The sequence below is a fragment of the Callithrix jacchus genome, chromosome 18, assembly GCF_049354715.1.
Source record: "Callithrix jacchus isolate 240 chromosome 18, calJac240_pri, whole genome shotgun sequence".
Taxonomy (NCBI): Eukaryota; Metazoa; Chordata; class Mammalia; order Primates; family Cebidae; genus Callithrix; species Callithrix jacchus.
In genome coordinates this window covers 19,520,521-19,531,799 of record NC_133519.1, presented here as the reverse complement: position 1 = coordinate 19,531,799, position 11,279 = coordinate 19,520,521, and the positions used below count along the sequence as shown (strand labels likewise).

The following is an 11,279-nucleotide window of genomic DNA, read 5'->3' as shown; positions in this document are numbered from 1 at the left end:
TGTGGATTTTGAAAAATATACTCTTTTGTTCTCACTACTATATTCTAAAAGATTATAGATAATCAATATATTTTCTTTCTTAAATATTTGTTTCTTAAATTCACCAGTGAAACCATCTGACCCTTGTGCTATTATTTTTAGAGGATTATTAATTATCAATTTAATTTCTTTAATAGATATTGGGCTATTCACATGATGTATTTCTCCTTGTGTAAATTTTGGTAGATTGTGTCTTTCAAATAATTTTTCCATTTCTTCTAAATAAGTAAGCAAATTTAAGAGCATAGAGACATTTACATAATATTCCTTTGTTATCCTTTTAATATCCATAGTATTGGTAGTAATTTCTGATATTAGCAGTTTGTGACATCTTTCTTTTTCTTCTTGGTTAGTCTGACTAGAGGCCTATCAATTTTATTAATTTTTTCAAAGAACTGGCTTTTATTTCAATGATTTTCTTTTTCAATTTTTTACCTGCTTTCAATTTCATTGATATCTGCTTTAATTTTTATTTCTTTTATTCTGTTTGCTTTAGGTTTATATTACTGTTTATTTCCTCCAGCTTTCAAAGGTAAAAATTTTAGATTATTGATTTTAAATATTTCTTATTTTTTAATATATGCATTCAATACTACAAATTTCCCCCGAGCACTGCTTTTTGTGCATTCCACAAATTTTGATAAGTTGTATTTCATTTAGTTCAAACATTTTAAAATTTCTTTTGAAATATCTTCTATGACCTACATTTTACTTAGAAATGTGTTGTTTAATCTGCATGCATTTTGGAATGTTCCTGCTATCTTTTCATTTTTTTTTTCTATTTAAATAGTATTTACTGGGGTTTGGAGCATGCTTTCAGTGATGTTTATTATTTTGTTCATTGTGTTTCATGGCCCAGAATGTGATCTATCTTGGTAAAAGTTCCATGTGAGCTTGAGAAGAATGTGTATTCCTCTGTTGTTAAACAGTAGATTCCATAAATGTCCATTAGAGTCTGTTGCTATTTAGTTCAACTATATCTTCTCTAATTTTCTGCCAGTGGAATCAGTCAATTACTGATGGTGTGGGGCTGTGATTATAATAGTGAGTTTGTCAGTTTCTCCTCATCGTTCTATCAGTGTTTGCCTCATGTATTTTGGCCCTCTCTTATTAGACAATTCCCTCAAAACCAACTACAAAATATGCTAGATGTTCTGGTGGGAATAATGGACAATATGAAGGGACAAATGAATAATGTAAGCAGAGTAAAGGAAACTAGAAAAGAACCAAAAAAAAGACATTAGAAATAAAAAAAAATTATAACAGAAATTAAGAATACCTTCGATGGATTTGTCAGTAGACTGGACATGGTCAAGGAAAGAAGCAGCAAGTTTTTTTCATTAGAACTCTTAGTATATTATCATAGTTCTTTTAAATTCCCAGGTTTCCAATCATTCCCAGATCTATGCTCTATCTACATGTGGTTCTGATGCTTACTTGTCTCTTCAGACTTTTCCTCTTGCTGTTCAGGATGTCTTGTAATTTTAAATAAGTTATACATGATATATTAGGCAATAGGAACTGAGGTAAATAGGCTTTAGTGTGAGGCTTTAGATACATTTATCTGCCTAAGAAGAGTTAGGCCATGTTTACTGTTTGCTGTGGCTGTAGTTGTCAAGTTCCTCTAGTTTTCTCATTTTTTGTTTCTAGAGACTCCTTAAGTAGAATCCATGTCTTGCTACTCTAACACTTGTAATTCACGGTTAGCATGCTAGAGCCCTATCAATGTGGTGATAAGGTATTGGAAAGGATAAGTGCCCAATCCTCTTATGATTAAGTCTCTGTTTTGCATTTTTTTTTCCTTCGAGATGGAGTCTTGCTCTGCTACCTGGGCTAGAATACAATGGTACGTTCTTGGCTCAATGCAGTCTCTGACTCCCAGGTTCAAGTGGTTCTCTTGCCTCAGCCTCCTGAGCAGCTGAGATTACAGGTACACACCACCATGCCCATGTCTAATTTATTAGCTAATTTATTTTTTAGTGGAGATGAGGTTTTGCCATGTTGGCCAGGCTGGAGCTTTTTTTTTCCAAGTATATAAAACTTTATTATTAACTCTCATTACCATGCTATACATTAGGTATGTAGAACTTCTCATTTCTTCTACTTCCCAGCCCCTAGTCACCACCATCCTACTCTCTGTTACTAAAGTTCAACTTTTTTTTTAGGTTCTACATCTAAATGAAATCATGCAATATTTGTCTTTCTGTACCTGGCTTATTTTTTTTTTTTAGCATAATGTCTTCCAGCTTCATCCATTTTGTTGTAAATGACAGAATTTCCTTCTTTTTAATGGCTAAATAATATTCCATTGTGTATATATACCACATTTTCTTTATCTATTCATCTGTTGATGGGAAGCTAGGTTGATTCCGTGTCCTGGCTATGGTCAATACTGCTTCAATGAACATGTGAACATGGGTGTGGAAATATATTTTTCTACAAGATCAATATTTTATAGAAGATTAATATGAAGATAGTGATTTAATTCCTTTGGGTATATGTCCAGAAGTTGGATTGCTGGATCATGTGGTAATTCTATTTTTAATTTTTTTTTTTTTGTCTTTTCAAGAGGGCCAGAGTCCTAGGGCTGTGACCTTCAGAAGAGTTTCTTAGGTTTTTTTTTTTCCCTCTTCCCTTATATAAGACAGGAAGGCCAGAGGGGGCGTACACTGTCCAATTGCCTGATCCTTTATTCGTTATATGCTTGCTTTCACAATGCAGGAAGTATTCTTTAAACGTTGTCAAATATTTATTTAAAAGAAAACTTAGGTACTGTTGGAGAGGACAGAAGAGGGAACACCTTCTGATACTCTGAGCATTTCATCCTAAAGTTGCATAGTGAATTTAGCACACACCCTGTACTTAACTAGATTCACCTTCCTTTGGAGACCACAGTGGTTTTAAATGTCCACAAATTCTTTGGTACTCTCCCTTCAGGAGATGGAGGCCCCCCTTCTACCTGAGTGTGAAATGGACTTAGTGAGTCACTTCTGATGAATAGAAAAAAAAAATGAAAATGTGATTTCAAAAATGGGGTCATAAAAAGCACTGCAGCTTCTTGCCTGCTCTCTCGCCTGCTCTTGGATCACTCAGATGAGGACACCCAGGAACTGGCAAGAAACTGAAGCTTTCTGCTGAGACCCAGTAGGAAATGTAGCTGTCATTAGCTGTCAGTGGACTGTTGTCAAGTGGATCCACTAGTGTTGATCAGGCCTTGACATGACTGCATGCTGGCTGACATGTTTGCGACATCATGAGATACCCTGGACAGAACCACATAGCTAAGTTGCTCCTGGATTCCTGACTCTCAGACTCTCAGACAGTGTGTGAGATAAAAAGGTTTGTGTTTGTGTTTTAAACTACCATCCAATATAGCTACTTAAAATATATCTGTGATGACTTAAGCATATTCCTTGACAGTCTTATTCTACTACCATCACACACACACACACACACACACACACACACACACACACACACACACAGTCTTATTCTATTACGCCTCTGTCTCTCTCCTGTTGATTTCCAAAATATTCAAATCTAATTTCTTAAATATTATAATTTTGCCCATCTCATTACATTTTAGTGCTATTTACCTGTTAGAGTTGGCAATCAGATCAATTTGACTAGGTAATCCATCCCTTAATGTGCCTCTTTTTGGGGTAGAAGAGCAATACAATACCATTTTAGCAGTGATATTTAAGGCTTTTCACCAAGGCTAGAGGCTTACCCTGGGGATAGTGAACCCTAGAGCCAGGAAGTGAGTCTGTAAGAGCCCTGGGGTGGGCCTCATGTTTTCTTTCTTCAGTCTTTGTATTATTATTCAGAGGGAATAGAGTACTCTATATACATTAAGTAAGAGGATGAAGAAAGGCAGCATAGAGACAGGGATGTGAGGATAGCATCCTTTCCAATGACTTTGCCTTGGTGACTAAATGATGCTGGAGGCTTAGTGAAGTGTGGACTCTGTGGTATCACTATATATTCTTTTATTCAACAGATATTTATTGAGCACCCACTATGTGTCAAGCACTATTTTAGGTGCTGAGCACATACTGGTAAGTACACCAATCCCCTCACTCCAGAGAACTTGTATTCTGGTGGTTTTGAGGTTCATTCAGGTCAGGTCCTTGTCATGGCCCAGCCACAACTGACCCCAGTCAACTCACAGCTGTAGCAAAGGATCTTTGTTCAACTCTCTTCACAATCTCTGTTCGCTAAAGGTGACTCTGTGGCAGAAGAAATTCATTAATAAATTCCAAACAAGTTGTTCCTTACAGAAAGAGCTTCCAAAAATGATTATAAATTCTGGAGGCTGAATATCTTGTGATATATTCATGTATCAGTATGTTAGTCCTAAGGTCATTTTATACAATAGAAAAGAAAAGAAGAATGAAGAGAATAGGAAACCAAAATCTGAAGATGCAAAAGAAGTGTCATTTGTTCGGGAAAGAATTAGTGTCAGAACCATGGACACTTACAAAGATTCAGATCTTTGTGATGAAGCCTGTGCCTGGAAAGTAAGTATGTGTTCTCTTAGGGAGGCTCTGGGAGGCTGAGGAAATTAGTTCTTGTTAGTTTCTTCTTGACAGGCCTGGGCAGAGGCTGAGGTCCTGCAGAGCCTGCTTTTCACTTCACTACCTGTGGCAAAACAGTAAGTAGGCTTGTGCATCAGTTAGAGCCTCATTGCAGGAAGCAGAAACCGTGCAAGCTATTATAAACAGAAAGATGTTTAAACAATGTGATTAAGTGTTTACAAAATCACAAAGGACTGTAGGCGCAGGCTCTAAGCTGTGTCTTTGGGAATGACTCTAGACCAAATTACTGAACCAGCCCACCAGGGGTGCTCCTGCCTCTGCAAAAAGTCAGGAAGGTGAGGGATCAGGAGGTCACTCCCAGGCCTGCAGCTTTCACAGACTTCCCACTCCGATAGTGATCCAGGGTTCAGAAAGCCACTGATGCTGAGGCAGATGCCTGTCAGCAGCAAAGTCGCTAGTGGCCAGACACTGGAATTCAGATTTGTTTTGCTTTGTTTTTCCCACCACTGCTACCACAACTGCCTCTTGAACCCCACGAAGCTAGTGTCTAGAAGCTGGAATGCTGCTTCAGAAAAAACACCATTGCCACAACTTTGCTGGCTACTAAATACCCAATAATTCAGCATCTTGCATTTAACATAGTTCCAGCCAATGAAATGTAGCAGATTTCTGCATGGAGTGGGATGGGGTAGAGGGCTTCTAGAAAACTTTGGCTTTTCTAAAATATAGAATGGGTATTTCCAGTGCTTGCCTCTTTCTCTTTCTTTTTACCTTAAACATGAATGTGATGGCTGGAACTGCTGAAGCCATTTTGTGACCTACATTGTTGGAATCAACATGATCTGAAAGAAGACATTAAAAATGCACCACTCTGGACTACTTGCTTTAAACCTCTTGGTGTGAGACACAGAGAAAAATATATATCTTTGTTAGTTTCAGCCACTGTTAGTCCAGGAGTTGGAGTATTGGCAGTTGAGAGCATTCCAAATGGTTATAACAACTTTTCTCTACCTAGCTACTCCTTCTTTTTCTTTCTTCTCTTTCCTCTGTTCCCCCTCCCTCTCTTTCTCTATCAACTCTTTCATCTGTCTGTCTGTGTTTGGGAGGTGGGTAGATGGTTCCCAAGAGGTTGCAGTAAAGAAATACGTTACCTTAGCACATTTTTGTTTTCATTGGAGATCATTTATCTCTTAGAGACATAGCTGAGTGGGCCCTTTGGAGCCTCCAGGCCTCATGGAATATATCAGCTGCAATATATCAGTGGCTTTCTGAACCCTGGATCACTATCGGAGTGGGAAGTCTGGGAAAGCTGCAGGCCTGGGAGTGGCCTCCTGACGCCTCACCTTCCTGACTTTTGCAGGGGCAGGAGCACCCCTGGTGGGCTGGTCCAGTGAACCCTGACTCCTACAGTTGTATTATTCTAGATGTAAACACTGTATTATCCCAACTGTGAGGTTGTTTCTCTGAGTACCTATTGGGTTGAAACACATCAATGAAATTGGTGATATTTGAATCATTTTCACTATAAAAATAGTTTTAAATTCATGTGGTGCAACTTAAGATGATCTATAGTTATGGAGGATAATGGAAAACTCTGAAGCTCAAATGAAGCCAATTTATAACTCAGAAAGCTATTATCTACATCAGGTCAAAGTGATCCATGTCTGTTTCCTCTTTTCATGTCAGCATTGACATATCTCTTTGGGTCATCTGAAAAGTTCAGTTTCACACTTCAAAAGGAACTAGCAATGAACACTTCTAGGTCAAATCTTTCACTTTTTGTCATCTCAACCCAATCTGAAGCTAAATTTTATTGTAGTCTTAAATAGACTATTATTTACTGTAATCTTAAAGATCTACACTGAATTTCCCTAAGTAAATTGTGGGATATAATGGTATGGAGCAGAGTATTACTACATGTGCTGTATTAGCCAAACCATATCATGTGCTTTTTTCCTGGAAAATTTCTTAGTAAATTGCATGGGAGGAGCTTATTGTAGACTCTTTGCCCAATCTCTACCATAGATTGTAGACTCACCCATGAATATGGTAGAGGATCAAAAGAAGGACATTGATGTTAGTGACTGCTCTACCCACTGGGCATTTATCCTAGGACACCTATATATTCATTGTTCTTCAAGGCTTCATTGGCCCTATGACAACTGGAAAGATCAGAAATGATTGTGATCTCTGACTCCGGTTTCTCTCTTCAGGTATGTTTCTGGGCCTCTATGCTGTGAAGATTAAAAAAAAAAAATTTTCCCAGTGGGTTATGAATGTCACAAGTGTTTCCTAAGTTGAGATTTTTTTTCTCCTTTGCTACCACTGCCAATGTATCTGACAGTTACAGAAGGTACCAGGGGATGGCTACCGGATCCAATTCAATTTACACGACTAACTGACTATTGTAACTTACAGACATTATCAGTGGGAATTAACACTTCCGAAAAAGGTTTATTTCTCCTCCTGAAGAAGAGGTTGGGAGAAAACGTATAGCATTAACAGGAGGCTGGAGAAATGTCAACTTTCAGTAGCCAGTGTTTACAACATTAGTTAATTGTTAAGTTGTAGAAATTTGTTCTAGTGGCAAAACTCTTTGGGCAGACATTCCATCTGTTTTGCTCTGTCCTGTATCTCCTGTGCTTACCACAGGGTCTGACACATAGTAGGTGTGAAATAAATATCAGTTTATTAGACAAGTGAAGGAAGGAATAAAGTGGTTATGTGATATCAAAGTTCTATAAGCCAGGCCTCAGAACTTCTCCATGTTTTACAGAAGAGGAGTCTCCTTTCCACAAGTTCCCAGTGGGACTATCTGTGTGGTGAAGCTGAGTATTTTATTCACATGGTAGCTCTCTGATCTTCTTCATGAACCACCACTACTCAGTAGGCAAGGCAGTGGGGGTGTCTGGACTGATAATGTAAGTCATCCCTCTATATGGTAATCTTCTGGAATAATTGATCAATGCTTCCCATTTCCATGCTCTTCCCTACACTTCCCAAAGATGGTGACTGGATATAGAAAAGGGAATGTGCTTTCTCCCATATGCGTCCCATAGAAGCCCTATTGTCTTTCATATCACCTGCTTTCTGAGCTCCTCTCAGGGTCTGAAGAAACATATTCCCCATTTGGAAACAGAGATCACAAGTTAAGGTACGTTTCTAGGACCCTCTCCCACAGTGAGTTGAACCACCACATTCACTTTGATGGGATGATTCCTGGATTAGCATAGGTAGCCCGGAGAGGAGGAATCAGGACACACACATCTAACTGATTCTCTTTCTCTTCAGTCTGCCTTTTCCTTCATACAACCCTTAAGAGACAGAAGGAACAAATTGTCCTGTGATTTATTTCCATCTTTTCCCATTATCCATCATTCAGTAGATATCTTAGATTGAACAGGGCTATGTTTCCACAGCAAATAGAAGCTGGACTGTCAGTGGCTTGATATAATGTAGTACTTATCTACTGTATGCTGTGCACTGTGGAGCGTTCTCCTGTAAACCATCACTCAGGGATCTTGGCTGACAGAGTCACCACCAGCTTGTGGCTGTACCAGAATGGGTTTTGTGGACTTTCCAACATGTAGACTTTCCCATACCTCCCCACATGTGGAGATCTCACACTCACACTTAAAAAGTTTTCTGTCTTACTAAATTATGCCTACCTGGGAACAATATGTCACATAGCTTAGTCCTAGGGATGGAAGGCTGCATGGGAGAGATGTTTTAAAGGAAAAACTAAAATTCATTGAGTTAATGCCAGCAAAAGATTATTAACATTATATTCATCAAATATAAAAGGTAGGATAGTGTTTTTGTTCTTTCTAGTATTAAAAATATAAAATAATGAAAAAAAATATATTGATATGATTTGGCTCTGTGTCCCCACCCAAATCTCATCTCAAATTGTAATTCCTACATATCAAGGGAGGGTCCTGGTGGGAGGTGATTGGATCATGGGGGCTATTTCTCCCATGCTGTTCTGTGACAATGAGTGAGTTCTTATGAGATCTGATGGTTTTACAATGTAGCACTTCCCCTTTGCTCACTTACTCTCTCTCACCACCGTGTAAGACCTGCCTTGCTTCCCTTTCACCTTCCACCATGATTGTAAGTTTCCTGAGGCCTCCCAAACCGTGTGGAACTGTGAATCAATTAAATCTATTTTCTCTATAAATTACCCAGTCTCAGGTGGTATCTTTATAGCAGTGTGAAAACAGATTAATACATGTATTATAAACAGAAAATATGTGGTTAAGTCAGGAGATGGCAGAGGGAAGTAAAACATTTCTCATACCAACAAAACACCTGCCTATCCTGATCTAGTTGCCATTTTCTTACTAGTTGGTGGGGAAGCCGATGGGACTTGTAAGGAATACATGCAGCAGCTCTTCCTTAGCATTTAGAAAACCTTTTCAGTCTCAAATGACAAGTCTATTATATAAGTACCTGGGAATCTTTAAGGGATTTTAAGCAAAGGTGACATGAGTACTGTTGAGCACATATTTTCTTGATGACTGTGGGACACTGTATGATCTTTAATGATACACAGTGCTCCTGGGCTACTGGCTGTGAGGAAGATTCACCTTGGCCCACATGGTCCCAGTAGTCCTGCTGCCCTGGTTTACATGCACGTGTTTTACTGGAAGGGGTCTAGGGATGTGTCATAAGGAAGGGAGGAAGAGCTATTCACGGCTAGAGCAACCCCAGAACTGTTCTTTCTGTTTCTATTAGCTGTGACCTGGAAATCCAATTTGGCATTCTTCAATTAAATTCCACACAAATAATTGCGAGTAAATAATTGTCGGTTGTGAGTAAAACAAGAATAAACCCCATTAAATGAAAAGTCTGAAAGTTTCTACTACTAATCAAGTGTAAACCCTTTACTTTTTCCTTCTTATTCCAAATTTTGTTTTCATTATATCCTGGTTCTTCCCCACTTTCTGAATAATGGCTACACTCGAAACGTGACTTCCAAATGAGAGATGTTTTGGGCCGTGAAAAAAAACTGAACAATTGCTAGGAGACATTGTACTTTTATTGTAAATTAAGCAGCTCAGTAGATAGGAAATTCAAAGAAAACAGAGAAATAGCCATAGGGCATGAAGTAGAATTGTCTTTCATGTTGGTGATTTCCTTCCCAGTCACTTTGTCCTATTGAAGTAGAATTTCAACTCCATTTAAGGGGCTTGGTGACCACATAACCTTGCATTGTATAGTTCAGTGCCTGCCAGTCCAGAATATTGGGTTCAATGTGGATACCTTGATACGCAAACCAGATCTCTTCTGGGGACAGCACAGAGTCCCACATGTACACATCTCCAATCTCTCCCACAAAGGACTGGCTCTTAACAAACTTGCCTCTATAGGAATGCTGTTTCTGCCCCAGAACAATCTTGGGGTGAGCTCCCACAGAGTAACCCTGCCTAAACCCTTTCCTCACCAAAGGCTTCCCATTGACCCAGAACTCAGCAATACCCGAGGAGGACTCCCAGCTAGCACAGATGTGCGCTGGGGTGGGGAAATTTTCATAGACCTTGAAGAAAACTTTGTCACCCCCAATGATAAGGTTGTACTCTCCAATTTGAGACTTAAAAATGACCATCTCGTTGCTCTGGGTCTGGATGCTATAGGAGAAGAGGCTGTAGCCATGGGAGAGGTCCGTATAAGCACGAAGACATACAGTGAAGTTCTGCAGAGGTTTCTCCAGCTGTGTAGTCACGCTCACGTGAGCACTATTCGATTCTTCAGGAAAAATAAACACCTTCCCAGTCATGTCTGCAAGAGAAAAAAAATTGATATCAGAATCTTCACCTGAAATGTGAACACCAAAAGTATCACAAATTCAATTTTATACTTGGCAACCTCTTATCTTTTCTTCCTACCATCTATCCCTGCCACCCCCACCTGCTCTACCCCCCATAGTCATATACCCCTGACCTCCCTACTTGTTTGGGCAATGGCTTCCAGGAGGCTGGTGAGGACAGAAACCCAAAAGAGCAGTTTATCCATCTTTTTGGCCTGGACTGTCACAGCAGTAGCAGTGACCAGGATGAGGGTAGCATGTAGCACAATGGTTGTGCCCACCCAGCTTGTAACTTAGTTACGTAGAGATTCACAAACTTAGGCTGCAGGCTATTCAGGGTTTATATACACTTTGGGTGAGGATGGGTGAGGAAGAGCACCAATAATGTGTGAGTGATTTTCCAGCTCTGCCCCCTTTGTGTCAGCAATCAGAGCTGCTGATGGGGAAGGAGTGGTCAGGCCCTGGGCTGGAAAATCAATGGGAGTTATTTATTAGACACAAGTGACTGCTAGAGCTCCAAGTCCTGTGACCCAGATTTTGCTGCTTGGAAGACAGTGGTTACAGAGCTGCAGGGTTAAGGATGAGATGAGGGACTGGGCTGGTCATGTCAAGAGGGTGTCATGCTACTCTCCACTCTGTCTGAGGACCCTGTGTTCTTCCATGAGATCCTGAGTCATGTGGAGGGTCTCCCTGAGCTCAGGAATCTAACAGGCTGTGGAAACAAGGCCTCTTCTTTCTTTTTTGTTCTGTGAAGTAGTCTTCTGTTTGTAGAACATTCTGGGATTCTGCTTTCTGCTGAACAAAAACTAAAAATCTATACCCTCCTCCTATTAATGTAGTATAATATGCCAGCACTTTGTTAAGGAGATTCAGAAAACCAGAGGATATGCTCT

The 11,279-nt window shown here is 39.6% G+C and overlaps 1 protein-coding gene across 1 annotated transcript; it reads right to left on the bottom strand.

Moving 5' to 3' along the window:
- Positions 1-9,600: 9,600 nt before the first annotated feature.
- LOC100399886 (serum amyloid P-component-like) lies at positions 9,601-10,703 on the bottom strand. The gene is made up of 2 exons (XM_002760224.7): positions 10,529-10,703; positions 9,601-10,358 (listed from the first exon to the last, which is right to left on the bottom strand). The coding sequence occupies exons 1-2, from the start codon at positions 10,590-10,592 to the stop codon at positions 9,751-9,753; spliced, it is 672 nt and encodes a 223-aa protein (XP_002760270.2). The 5' UTR covers positions 10,593-10,703; the 3' UTR covers positions 9,601-9,750.
- Between the last annotated feature and the right edge of the window lie 576 nt (positions 10,704-11,279).

Coding starts and splice junctions, on each gene's coding strand:
- LOC100399886 (XM_002760224.7), bottom strand. CDS start 10,592: ATGGATAAACTGCTCTTTTGGGTTTCTGTCCTCACCAGCCTCCTGGAA. Junction 10,359..10,528: donor GGAAGCCATTGCCCAAACAA/GTAGGGAGGTCA, acceptor TTTCTCTTGCAG/ACATGACTGGGAAGGTGTTT.